Consider the following 14,954-nt stretch of genomic DNA (forward strand, 5'->3'; position numbering starts at 1 on the left):
AGCAAAAAAAGTTACCAACAAAATTCAATTTTTCTTAGGCAGACGATTTTTTTGCATATTCTTGCACAGAATACACCGAAAAGTGTAGAAAAAAATTGACACCCAAATCCGAGTAGAGGAAAACCTTTTTTATGACCAAAAACGCATTCAAAAGCATAAAAAACTAACCAAAAAAATTCAATTTTTCTTAGGCAGACGATTTTATTGCATATTCTTGCACAGAATACACCGAAAAGTGTAGAAAAAAATTGACACCCAAATCCGAGTAGAGGAAAACATTTTTTATGACCAAAAACGCATTCAAAAGCAAAAAAAGTTACCAAACAAATTCAATTTTTTCTTAGGCAGACGATTTTTTGCATATTCTTGCACAGAATACACCGAAAAGTGTAGAAAAAAATTGACACCCAAATCCGAGTAGAGGAAAACCTTTTTTATGACCAAAAACGCATTCAAAAGCATAAAAAAGTTACCAAAAAAATTCAATTTTTCTTAGGCAGACGATTTTATTGCATATTCTTGCACAGAATACACCGAAAAGTGTAGAAAAAAATTGACACCCAAATCCGAGTAGAGGAAAACCTTTTTTATGACCAAAAACGCATTCAAAAGCATAAAAAACTAACCAAAAAAATTCAATTTTTCTTAGGCAGACGATTTTATTGAATATTCTTGCACAGAATACACCGAAAAGTGTAGAAAAAAATTGACACCCAAATCCGAGTAAAGGAAAACATTTTTTGTGACCAAAAACGCATCCAACAGCAAAAAAAGTTACCAAAAAAATTCAATTTTTCTTAGGCAGACGATTTTTTTGCATATTCTTGCACAGAATACACCGAAAAGTGTAGAAAAAAATTGACACCCAAATCCGAGTAGAGGAAAACATTTTTTATGACCAAAAACGCATCCAAAAGCAAAAAAAGTTACCAAAAAAATTCAATTTTTCTTAGGCAGACGATTTTTTTGCATATTCTTGCACAGAATACACCGAAAAGTGTAGAAAAAAATTGACACCCAAATCCGAGTAGAGGAAAACATTTTTTATGACCAAAAACGCATTCAAAAGCAAAAAAAGTTACCAAAAAAATTCAATTTTTCTTAGGCAGACGATTTTTTGGCATATTCTTGCACAAAATACACCGAAAAGTGTAGAAAAAAATTGACACCCAAATCCGAGTAGAGGAAAACCTTTTTTATGACCAAAAACGCATCCAATAGTATAAAAAAGTTACCAAAAAAATTCAATTTTTCTTAGGCAGACGATTTTATTGCATATTCTTGCACAGAATACACCGAAAAGTGTAGAAAAAAATTGACACCCAAATCCGAGTAGAGGAAAACCTTTTTTATGACCAAAAACGCATCCAAAAGCAAAAAAAGTCACCAAAAAAATTCAATTTTTCTTAGGCAGACGATTTTTTTGCATATTCTTGAACAGAATACACCGAAAAGTGTAGAAAAAAATTGACACCAAAATCCGAGTAGAGGAAAACATTTTTTATGACCAAAAACGCATCCAAAAGCAAAAAAAGTTCAAAAAAAATTCAATTTTTCTTAGGCACACGATTTTTTTGCATATTCTTGCACAGAATACACCGAAAAGTGTAGAAAAAAATTGACACCCAAATCCGAGTAGAGGAAAACATTTTTTATGACCAAAAACGCATCCAAAAGCAAAAAAAGTTACCAAAAAAATTCAATTTTTCTTAGGCAGACGATTTTTTTGCATATTCTTGCACAGAATACACCGAAAAGTGTAGTAAAAAAATTGACACCCAAATCCGAGTAGAGGAAAACATTTTTTATGACCAAAAACGCATCCAAAAGCAAAAAAAGTTACTAAAAAAATTCAATTTTTCTTAGGCAGACGATTTTTTTGCATATTCTTGCACAGAATACACCGAAAAGTGTAGAAAAAAATTGACACCCAAATCCGAGTAGAGGAAAACCTTTTTTATGACCAAAAACGCATCCAACAGCAAAAAAAGTTACCAAAAAAATTCAATTTTTCTTAGGCAGACGATTTTTTTGCATATTCTTGCACAGAATATACCGAAAAGTGTAGAAAAAAATTGACACCCAAATCCGAGTAGAGGAAAACCTTTTTTATGACCAAAAACGCATCCAACAGCAAAAAAAGTTACCAAAAAAATTCAATTTTTCTTAGGCAGACGATTTTATTGCATATTCTTGCACAGAATACACCGAAAAGTGTAGAAAAAAATTGACACCCAAATCCGAGTAGAGGAAAACCTTTTTTATGACCAAAAACGCATTCAAAAGCATAAAAAACTAACCAAAAATATTCAATTTTTCTTAGGCAGACGATTTTATTGCATATTCTTGCACAGAATACACCGAAAAGTGTAGAAAAAAATTGACACCCAAATCCGAGTAGAGGAAAACATTTTTTATGACCAAAAACGCATCCAAAAGCAAAAAAAGTTACCAAAAAAATTCAATTTATCTTAGGCAGACGATTTTTTTGCATATTCTTGCACAGAATATACCGAAAAGTGTAGAAAAAAATTGACACCCAAATCCGAGTAGAGGAAAACCTTTTTTATGACCAAAAACGCATCCAACAGCAAAAAAAGTTACCAAAAAAATTCAATTTTTCTTAGGCAGACGATTTTTTTGCATATTCTTGAACAGAATACACCGAAAAGTGTAGAAAAAAATTGACACCCAAATCCGAGTAGAGGAAAACCTTTTTTATGACCAAAAACGCATTCAAAAGCATAAAAAACTAACCAAAAAAATTCAATTTTTCTTAGGCTGACGATTTTATTGCATATTCTTGCAGAGAATACACCGAAAAGTGTAGAAAAAAATTGACACCCAGATCCGAGTGGAGGAAGACCCTTTTTATGATAAAAACGCATTTAAAAGCATAAAAATCTTACCATAAAGTTGTAAATTCAGATGTTCATTACATGAACATTTTGCTTTCTCTTTACGATCAGCAAAAAAATTTGCTTCCTCGTGGAGAAAGCAAAATTTTATTGCTAAAATGTGAATTTTTGATTCTTTTACTTTCAGTAATTTATTAAATTTACTTCAAATGTATTTTTTTTTTTATATCGATCGATTCGTCTTGACGTAAAGAATACGATTTTATTATATATAACCTTAAATTTTTCTATTTAAAAATTTTTTCGAATACAAAAAAATTTTTGGAAAAAAGACCAAAAAATTTTTTTTTTTGGAGTATTTTTCAAAATCCTTTGGTCAGATTTGAGATATTAATATGATAAATGAGCCTACTAAATTTTATTTAAATCCATTAAAACCTGTTAAAGTTATCTGCTAAACAAAAAAGGGATCCACACACACACACACATACATACATCCGGACAATTGATCAGGATCTCATATAACATGTTTCTATAAAGAAAAAAATTTGTTTCTGCCACTTTGAAAAGTTTTATAAACGAAAGGACTACAAAGCTTCCTCCACGAGGAAGCAAAAAATAATAAATAGAATTATATTTTATAATATAATAATAATTTTTTTTTTTTTTTTAATAAAATTAAAATCTCAAAAGTAGCCATATAGAAAGGATTTTTTAAAATGTTAAATTCCAATTTTATTTTTCACTCTTATTTCACCATTTTTTTTTTTAACATTTTTTTATGATGCTTGTAAAAAGATTCGCATTCACTGACAGCTTTCAAACTGTCACTTTTAAAGCGACTAAAGTATTTCACACTTATTCGACGCTTTTGAAATGCCACTCACGTTCTTAAGATCTTTGAGCGTGCATTCCAATTCCATGTGGGTCAAAGGCATTTAGAGGAAATATGGAAATCGTCGCAACCTTTCTTTCCCTAGAGCTTTCGATAGTGAAACTTGAAATGTTTAAAAAGTATTTTCATATATAGTTTTTGTTGCGCGTAAATGATAGAAATTTATAATGTAATTTTCGTGTATAATGAAAAAATATCTGAATTTCTATTTTTTTATATATTCTTATAATGAAAGAAAATTGCACGTGATTAATGAATTGAAAATAATTGTGAATTCAAATGTGGAATTATAAAAAATTCATTTCTTGAATTATTGATTTTTTTAGTTGTTCCGCATATTGTCATTTTGTTTTAATTAATTTTAAAATCCATTTAACTCTGATAATATCAATTGGCTGACTATTTATAGTATAGACTACTGAATCGACGCTGACGAAATCTTGTCTGGAATTTCTTTTTTTTTCTCTCACTAATGACATTTGTTAAATCCATTGCGGAACATTTCAAATATTTATATATATATTTTTTAACTTTCTTGATTTTATTTAAAAACATTTTATCTATTATTTTTTATTAATATTTAATTTTATGTAAATAATTGTTTTTTTTATATTATTTTTTTTTAACATTAATAGTGTATTAAAATTAGAAAACTTATAGCAAAAATTGTAATTATTCATGACATTAACTTCCAATAGTTGTTAAATTCGATTTCAATTTAACTACAAGTTTAAGCTCATCCTTCTGTGAAAGTTTAGATTTCTATTCGACTTTCTGTATAAAAGTTATAACTGAATTTTGTAAGTAAACTTAGTTTCCAATAGATCAGCAATTTAGATGTTTCGAAATTGAGGGACGCAGTTGATGAAAAGGAAAACAAAAAAAGAAAATCACAAAAAAAAAGAAGATGATAATTTAAAATATCAGAAATTTTTAAAATTGTTTATACCTTGTATACAAGTTTAATGTTTAAATGCTTATATCGTATAAGGGACAATACATAAAACTGTCGAGAGTATCAGACTTTATGGGAATTTTTTTTTTTTCCACATTTTCCCTTGACAATTTTCTCATATCATATATGTGAATCAATAAAATAATACGACGACATTCTTTGTGTGTACGTTAGAAAAATAAATTTTTTCTCCCCAGATCAATATTATACTACACACGAGGAACATAAAAAGCATATGTCTCAAAAGTATTTGAAAGAGTTGGTTTCTAAAGTATTTTTTCAAAAAAAAAAAAAAAAAAAAAAAAAAATGAGAGAGATACTTTTGGTTGAAAAGATTATATTCGTATGGTTTATGAAATTTATTTTAAGAGCTTTTTCCTTTTCTATTTTCAAAAGAAATATTTTTCGCGAATTTAAAACAAAAAAATATTGAACTATATTGGGGAAAATTAGATATCGATTTTCGATATAGAAAAAAAAAAATACTTTCTTATATAGAGAAAAAAAGAAGTGTAAGAAATACTCAGAAATTAGAAAAAATGGCAAAGAAGTCATTTTGTAAAGAGAAGAACGCTATTAAGCATAAATACTCATTTAATTGTTCCGCACTTCATTAAGCCGGCTCATTACGACTCGTGAGAGGACAAGCTATAGGTGTCTGCTCTTATTCTGACCTGCGGCAAACTTAACTGTATTCGAGAAAAGTACACTTCTGGTTTTAGAATGAGAGAGAGAGAGTTTCTCATATATACTCTTAACCACTTTTATCATAATTGTCAAAAATTAACCCTTAATTTCAAATCATCCCCTTTAAATAAAAGTTCCTTATAAAATTTTCCTTATCTGATAAAATACTTTTTTTTAAATCATTAATAAAAAATCCATTAATTAAAAATCCATTAATTTAAAAAGTGAAAAAGAAATAATTTTATAAAATTTTTGTTAAAAAATTGAAACCTTTTTTTTTGTGAAAATAGAAAGTGATTCCATTATTTTAGATATAAATGAAGTTGACAATTTGCATTTTATCATCTCTATAAATAGACAATAATAATTAATGGCACACGATAAAATTGAAGTCTATATTAATTCTTGACATATACAATTTGGAAAATTGGAAAAGTAACACTTCATTTTCATATTATACTACACCGTCCGACACAATTTTTGACCCATAAAAAAATTTGACATTTTCGGAAACTAGGACCCCAAAAAAAAATACCCGTATCTGTCCGTTTTGCTAGATCAAGTCGTTTGTGGTTTTTAGGGGTGAAAACAACCCCTAAATGAAAAGTGACAAGATATCTTTTAAAAATTAATATTTTATAAAACTTGGTATCTGGGGGTTTTCGGGGTCACTGATTATTAATCTGATGTCAGATTTTCAAAATTCAAAATGGCAGATCCAATATGGCGATCAAATTTTTAAAAAGTTATTAACTTTTTATTTTATATCCGCCATTTCGAATTTTGACAATTTAACTTTAGATTCGTCATCAGCGACCCAAAAAAAACCCCTAGATATCAAGGTTTAAAAAAAATTTAATAACTTTTTAAAATTTTGAGCGCCATATTGAATCCACCATTTTGAATTTTGAAAATCTGACATCAGATTAATAATCAGCGACCCCGAAAACCCCCAGATATCAAGTTTTATAAAATATTAATAATTTTTAAAAGATATCTTGTCACTTTTCATTTAGGGGTTGTTTTCACCCCTAAAAACCACAAACGACTTGATCCAGCAAAACGGCGGGTATTTTTTTTTGGGTCCTAGTTTCCAAAAATGTTGGATTTTTTTGTGGGTCAAAAAAAAAGTTGAATTTTGTCGGATGGTGGCTATATAAGATTTTATTTTTTTTGTTTTTTTTTCATTCTTGTTAGACACAGATTGATATTTTCGCAATTTATCTCTCTAAATCTGAATTAGTTAAAAATAACTAATTTTCTTTTTGCTACCGAATTAGTAATTTAAAATTATAAAATATAAATATTTATTATACACTGAGAAAACTGGAGTGTTAAATTCAGAGGTTCAAAAAATGTATGTTCAACTGTCTTATCAAGAGAGTTTAATAGTCCTTCGAAATGTATTTTTGAATTAATAAAAGAAATCTGCTTTCATATTCTGTCCGTTCACGCACAGAGGGATAAAAGCTGCGCAGAAAATTTGAATTAGCTTCTGCGCACAAAGATCGCGCTAAGATATATGGTGACATTTAATTTAATGTATTAAATTTTGAGGTTAGGTTGCCATATTTATTTATTCCGCGCAAGATAAGGAAGGGATTCCTCAAGATTTATCATTTGTTCCTCAACCATAAACTTATTAACCCTCCAGGAGGGATAACACGACTTTCCCTGAATGGTGTATTCGATTACTTAGAGTGTTGTTCCATAGCCAACTCTCAAATATGAATTCTTAATCCCTCCAGAGGTTTAATCTGAACCTCCAGTTTTCTCAGTGTATTTAAGTTATTTTTAACTAAAAAAAAAAAAAAACTATTTAGGAATTGACTTTCTGCTATTTTAATTATTTTTAACTAATTCAAATTTAGAAAATAGAATCAATATTATATCAAATGGATGAAAAAAAAGGGAGTGAGAGGAGGGTGGGTGGGGGGGGTTGATATAAAAAGTCGACACGTTTTCTGTTCACGATGTAATGAAGCCATTCATGTTTCAACCCTGGTACACGCGAGTCGCTGAACCCACAGACCTATGTAATTTATATCAGTAGACATATGGCCTCTTAAACCAGAACCGGATTAAATAGCAAAGGGTGACGAGTGGTAATTTGAGGTTATTCGTATAAAAGGAAGGTTTATTAGGGGTTTTGGAATTTATGAATTTTACTCTCTTTTCGATAAGATATATACCATGAATACAGTTTTTTTTTTTGTTGAGAAAAAAAATTTTTATTGCAATTATCAAAAATTGTAGAAAGCTCGACATTTTTTTTTTTTTTTGACCCCAATTTTTTTTTTCTATCCTTTTTTTCTCACCTCATTTTATTATAAGAATTTTTTTCAGTAATTATATTTGAGAAAATTGAAACCTGACAAGAAGTTTCAATTTAATTGAATAATGAACTTTTGAAAGTTGTAAAGTTTTAATAGTTAAATTAGAGACGAGAGAGAGAGAGAGAGAGAGATAGTGAGAAAGATAGAGATAGAGAGCGCGTGGTGAAAATTGCGTTCTTGAGTGTCATAACATATTCAAGGATAACTATTGTCGCTTATACTTCTATATACGATTCGTAGAGTTTCCAAAAGCTCTCGTATATATTTATATATATATATGATCACTAATGAAGATTCCTTGCTCAAAAGCATTTGCTAAATAAAGATCTATGGCACAGGTACTAAGTTTCACTCGCTGGTCTCAGTGGAATACGAATAGCCTTTATATTCCAACGCCTTAGGATTAGACCTCTCTGTGTGATACAATTAATTTTAGACGTGCATGACTTTTCACTTCTCAACTCTCGAAAGCAAGAAGAAAAGGAGTAGAAGGAGGAACTCTTGATAAATTGAAATTTATTTTCCCTCTTCGAAAGCTTATTTTGATTCTTTCTTTCTTCATTCCTTCTTCTTCTTTTTCTTACGGGGGTTTTATCTCTATTTTTCATGGAGAGAAATCAATATTTATAGACAAAGGAGCAAAGGATATAATGTGAATAAAACAACAGGGGATACATGAATATTCCTTGAAACTCATTATAGAGAGTTTGAATTCCCAATTGATCGAATTTTAAAAGACGGTTGTTCTATTTAGCCTAATTTTAAATTATGTTCAATATTTTATTCAATCGCATTTGAATTTTTTATTAGGCAAAGTTTTATTTAATGGAATTTTTAATGTTGGAAAATTTTTTTCCTAATGAATTAATCTTTGGTTTCTGAAATTTTCATTTAGCAGAATTTCCATTAAGTAGAATTTTTATTTGGCAAAATTTTTACTAAGCAGAATTTGCATTTAGCAAAATTTACATTTCGCAAAATTTTCATTTAACAGAATTTTGATTTATCATAATTTTCATTAAGCAGAATTTTTATTTGGCAGAATTTCCATTTAGTAAAGTTTTTATTTGGTTGAATTTCCATTTAGCAGAATTTCCATTAAGCAAAATTTTTCATTGGCAGAATTTCCATTTATCATAGTTTTCATTTAACAGAATTTTAATTTATCATAATTTTCATCAAGCAGAATTTTTATTTGGCAAAATTTCCATTTAGCAGAGTTTTTATTTGGTTGAATTACCATTTAACAGAGTTTTTATTGAGCAGAATTTCCATTAAGCAAAATTTTTCTTTGGCAGAATTTCCATTTATCATAATTTTCATTTAGCAGAGTTTTTATTTAGCAGAATTTGCATTAAGCAAAATTTTCCTGTAGCAGAATTTTAATTTACCAGAATTTTTTGTTAAATGTCAAAATCTTTTTGAAAATTCATTCTCATAATTTTCTAATTAGCAAATTTTTTGTACTAAACGAAAAAACGATTTTATTTAACAGATGTCAGTAATATCTCGGGACATTTGTTGCCTTTTGCGATATATAAATGGTGTAAGCGAGACTTTAAGGTTAAGTATAATTCCCAATGGGATCTTTAAGGTGAAATCTTATGGTGGTTGGTTTAAGTACTCTCATATGATGTTGTCGATGAACTGCAGTAGTCGGTGGCTTGTTACCAATCTAGCCCGCGGGAGTGCTTTCTCGAAAGCGATAACTGCTGGCAAACTTTTCCAATAATAATGTAGTCAAAACTTAACTATTCTGTCCTTTCTAGTTAAATTGCGGTCAATAATGATTAAAGAACTCTCTTAAACTTTCGAGGTGCATTTTCTCTCTCTCTCTCTCTCTCTCTCTCTCTCTCTCTCTCTCTCTCTCTCTCTCTCTCTCTCTCTTTCTCTCTCACCTAACTCACTCGGCAAACATCATTAACCGTTTCTTATCAGTGACAGACTGGTAAACACATTTTGTACCTTGAAAGATAATTTATCATTTACTTTGAAAAGTGTCGCCGAGAATAATAATAAAAGTAACTCAATAAAAAATAAGTGATAAAATTAATTCAATAAATAATAAAACTAACTCGATAAAAAATAAATAAATATATAATAAATTAATCAATGATAAAAAAAAATTTATTAGTTTTCGCGAATAAAAAAAATATGTAATAGTCAAATTTTTTTTTTTTCTTAATGATACAAACATTTCTAGAAAAAATGAATGACTGAAACAAGATGAGTGCGTTGGTATGATAAAAAAAATAGAGTCTCTCATTTCACGAATGAAAGCACAAAAAGGATTTGGACATTTTTGTTTGTTTTTTTTTTTTTTTTTTTTTTTTGTAAATAGGTTTCAGCTCGTGAAAACTTGACATATATTGGATAGGTAGTCACTATATGAGAACGAACTAAAAATGCATAAACTAGAGGAAAAGATTACATTTATACACATATATATATATCTTTTGTGAAAAATCCCATTGAAAAATGAATTTTTTACTTGCTTTATTTTTCAAATTATTTTTTTAATATCTTTTTTTTTAAATACATTTTTGACTCGTAATTACATGTCAAAACCTTGTATATTAAATCAATTTTGTATTTTATATATATATATATATATAGAAAAAAAGTCATTAATTTATGAGTTTATTTTCAAAATTTGAGGCAAAAAAAAAAAAAATATTATCGTTATATTTGTCATTTATCTTTTTCATGATATGGTATATGTATAATTGTCCAGGGAATACAATATATCCGTTCCAATTTAAAAAAAAGTATAGTGAGATTTAAAATAGTAAATGGATGATATTGAACAAAACAATAAATTTAAAGTCCAGCAATCTCATGCTTTTTTAATAGATAAATTTCGAATACAATTTTTTTTTTTAAATCAAAACAAAAAAACATTTAAATTTTAATTAATAGTATAAAAACCTTTTTTTTTGTTATTATTTCAGTATAGAACAAGGAAATATCTTTTTTTTTAGGTAAAACGATTTTTTTTAACAGTTTTACAATTACATACAATAAAAAATACATTCACTTTCTTTTTTAAATTTTATTATTTATAATTAAAATTGAAAATTTTTTTTTATTGTAACATACCTGTAAAAAGTAGAAAAATGAATAATGGAATCTGAAGAAAATACAGCATCCATCGAATATCAGTTCCAAGTGTTGGATCCGCTTTCATGATTTCGATTTAACCAACTGCTAACTTTATAAATTGGAATCATTCACTAATAATCAAATTTTCCTTTGAAAGCCATCAATTAGTTCGATTTTCAACTTGCGAACACAAAACCACACAAAGCGTTGAGCATTCACATTGAAACTTTTTTTTCTAACTATTATATTAGAATTTCGATTAAAGTTACACATATCTTGATTAAATTTATTTTCCCATTGTCATTTTAGATAATTAAATTTCTAAATTTAAATACGTAAGAAAAAAAAAATTTATTCATTTATAAGAATGATATATTAAAAAATTGTTTTTATCACATCAAGGTCTTTTCTTGGTGTTATATATGTATATATACTGTCAATGAACTCACGTCAAGTAACTTAAGTGTCGAATTATAGTAGGTCTTTAAAGATCTCAAACTCTATCCATTCATTCTGAAGACTGATGATGGAGCGCCGCGAAGCTTCGGTTATTTAATTATGAGCAAAGTTTAATTTCTTCGAGGATGCGGTTCGTTATACTGTTCAATGTGGCGTCATTAAACTCTCTTTCTCTCTCTCTCTCTCTCTCTTTCTCACTCTTTCTCCATACTTTCACGCTTAATGGAACGTGTACTTAGAAAATCAACTATTAGAAAATTTATTATTTGTATCTTATTTTACGAATATTTGTCTCATATTATAAATTAATTACTATAGACTATATATTATTAAAAGAGACTAATTTAATTTTGGTGTGAAAAAATTTACAATGAATAAAAGAAAAATTAATTATTATTATTATTTTTTTTTTGTGAAAACAAATTATAAATTTTTCGCATAATATCAATTCAGCCAATATGGAATGTTAAATTTTGTTTTACAACCTTTTTGGAGAATGTATTTATTTGTTGAAAAAATTCCAAATTTTGAAACAGAGAATTTAATTTTAAAAAATACATTTTTTCATTGTTTGGAATTTTGAATTTAATTTATCGAAAATAAAATTCATATGTAATGTGCGTAAAGTAAAAAATATTGTACACACAGAATTTTAGAATGGACTTTTAAAATCTACTTTTTAATTATAAAAAAAAAAAATTCCAATTTTTAAAATGAATCATTCTTGTTAGCAAAATATAAAAAAAAATCCTTATAAATAAAAAATTTTTGAATTAAATTTAATAATTAAAAAAAAAAATTGCAAATTAAAAATAGAAATATTTTTGATAGAAAAAAAAATTTGATATCAAAAAGTAATTGTGTAAAAAATTAAAGTAAAAAAAAATAATAAATATAGTGTATAGAATTATTTTTTTTTTTTTTAATATAATAATGTGGAATATCTAATATTAAAGTCTCTGAAATCGACTTTCTTTTTATATCTGTGAAATCATGCGTGAACGATAAATCATTTACGGCTCTCGTGGCTGCTGTGCGCACGGTTACTGATAGAACAAAAATTTGCTATAATCCCCGCAGATTTTCGCTGAGACAGTGCTTTGAAAATTTTGATAAATTTCAAAAGCCTTCTATCATCTATATATATATATATATATATATATATAATCGACTAATTATACCCAATGAATTCATAATATCACCATTTTTCCCGATATTCGCGCAAATTTATATTTACTGATTATAATGAGTAATTTATTTTGTCAACAAGTTAAATTATTTCAATATACCGATTATTTTATCGATAATCAGTCTTTTCAATTTCAATCACTACTTTTATATTTAATAAAAAATATATTAAAAATTCTTAACACAAAATTTGAATAAAATTTTATTTTTTCATTATCTAAATATTATTTTGATTAAAGGTTAAAATTTTGTAATTTTGTCTTTTTTTGGAGAAAAAAAAAATAATTAGAATTTTATTTAATTGAAATAATGGTATTTATAATAAGGTATTAATAATTTGTGCTTGATAATTTGCACAACGAGTTGATTTTCGAGCCTTAATTATTCAACCTAAAGTCGATGATTACCCACACTAAAATTGAGCTTTTCCTCTATTTCGTTAGGAAAATGGGAATTAAAGCTCTCCTTTGAACACAAATTTTAACGAATGGCGTACTTCATTTCTATTTTGCGTTTATTTCCCACACCCATATATACACTAGTGAAACAAGTTTCCCCCCCTTCTGTAAATGTTTCAACAATCTTTATAGCATTCATTCATGATATAAAAGTCCATTTTATATATACATATATATATATATATATATTCTATTGAATTTCAAATTTGTAAAAAAGTAAAAAGAAAAATTTTATCCCAAAATTTGTATTTGAAATTGAGATTAGTGATTTTAAATTTTGAGAGATTTTTTATTTTACTTTCTCCATCATCATCTTCATTATTATTTTCTTAAAATAATTTGAAATAATTTTTGTAAAATGGAAATTATAAAAAATTGACTAATGTAAAAAAAAGTAATACACTTTTCAATGCACCTTTTTTTAATTCACTGTAACACAAAATAGCACTGAAAATATTAAATTCCTATTGAAAAACAGATTGAAATGAATTTTTTTTTTTAAATCCGACTAGGAGCGCGAAAGTTTTAGAAGGAAAATTGGAATACTGACTTTTTGATTAAGAAGTAAAAATAGTATATGTTGAGAATTTCGTAAAGGTCATAATATTTTTCTTTTTTTAAGCATGTGCAACCAAATACGTGTTTACCGTAGGGCACAACGCGGCTTACTAGCAAATATCACGAATCTACTCCTCTAAGGTGAGAGTCCTCGGAGCTTGCGCAAGTTACGGAGCTTGCGCGACAAATGAAACGCGTATTCAGTGATCCTAAAATTTCAAGTTCTTTCTAACTAATAAAATCGTTCTTTTAAGTATTTTAAAAATGATTAAAATTAATTCTACAGTAATTATTTATTTATATTCAATATTCAATAAATTAATAAGAAAAAAATTATATAAATAAATAAAAAAATATACTTATTTTATTTTTTAAATTTAATTTTTCATTTTATTATTAATTATATAACGTTTGACAATAAATTTAATACAATTACAATTTATTAATTAACATAATAAATATTTTTCATTAGAATATTAATATTTAAATTTATGAAGTAAAAAAATAAATTTTTCACATTATCAAATGTTTTCTTCCTTATAGTGGAATTTCTGTTGAAATTGTTCATTTTAAATTCCTTGCTTAAAGAATTTTAAGCTTATACATTTTACATCTAAGGAAAATTTATTGGAATTTTGTGAATATATAGTTCATTTATTGAACGTTGATATTAATAATTTAATTTTTAATCCAATGGAAAAATGGTACATTAAAGAATTTTTATATTGATTAAGAAAAATATGTTTTCACTTACCTTATAAGAAATTTTCTAATTAACTCACATCTATATTTTATTATTAATTTATTTTTATATTTTATATTAATTTTTTTATTCAAAAAAATAAATATTTTTATATTAGAAAAAAAAATTGATAAAAGCAGAAATAGTAAATTAATTTGTTTATTAAAATTGTATTTAAGTACTTAACAACAATGTTTCGGTGAATAAGGTCTATATATTTTGGGTTAAAATAAACTACTTTTGATAGTCCCTCTCACTCTCTACTATAACTATACAACGAAATTTCCTATCCGCAGAAACACTTGGCCACAAATTCAATCTAAAGGGAAACAGGTTAGTTCGAAACTTCACAGTATGAACATAGTACCCGGACATAATAGAATCTCATTATAACATTGTAAAATTAGAATCGATGCATATTGTGTCCATATTAAAATATTTTACATTCAATTAAATTCATTAGTTTATTTTCAAATTAAATAATAATAAATCAAAAAACTACTCATTTTTTTTTTTAATTCTACATTTCTATATTTTTATTATTTTAATTTTAATCGTTGACTAATACTTACCTTTATGTAAATGATTTTTTCCTCCAATTTTTTATTTTTTCTAAAAAAAATTGAGATGAGAAATAATTTTAAAGAAAAAATTTTATTTAACAAAAATTAAAATTTTGGCAAATAAAAAATGATTGATAAAATATTTGGTAACAA

General features: G+C 26.6%; 1 protein-coding gene across 10 annotated transcripts in view; it reads right to left on the reverse strand.

Annotated features, from left to right (window-relative positions):
• The window catches only part of LOC127278780 (uncharacterized), a 33,997-nt gene extending 20,395 nt beyond the window's left edge, over positions 1-13,602 (reverse strand). Inside the window, exons 1-2 of one of the 10 annotated variants that reach the window (XM_051300656.1) lie at positions 13,489-13,602; positions 10,831-11,353 (exon numbers count right to left, since the gene is read on the reverse strand). In XM_051300656.1, coding sequence (XP_051156613.1) covers positions 10,831-10,918 — 88 coding nt within the window. In that variant the 5' untranslated portion in view covers positions 10,919-11,353; positions 13,489-13,602. Of the gene's footprint in view, positions 1-10,830; positions 11,540-13,353 lie in introns of all 10 variants that reach the window. The other 9 variants (XM_051300652.1, XM_051300651.1, XM_051300657.1 and 6 more) reach the window with 9 other exon arrangements.
• Between the last annotated feature and the right edge of the window lie 1,352 nt (positions 13,603-14,954).

This window comes from Leptopilina boulardi, unplaced genomic scaffold (assembly GCF_019393585.1).
Source record: "Leptopilina boulardi isolate dan_hultmark-lab unplaced genomic scaffold, ZJU_Lbou_2.1 LbouV2_211, whole genome shotgun sequence".
Taxonomy (NCBI): Eukaryota; Metazoa; Arthropoda; class Insecta; order Hymenoptera; family Figitidae; genus Leptopilina; species Leptopilina boulardi.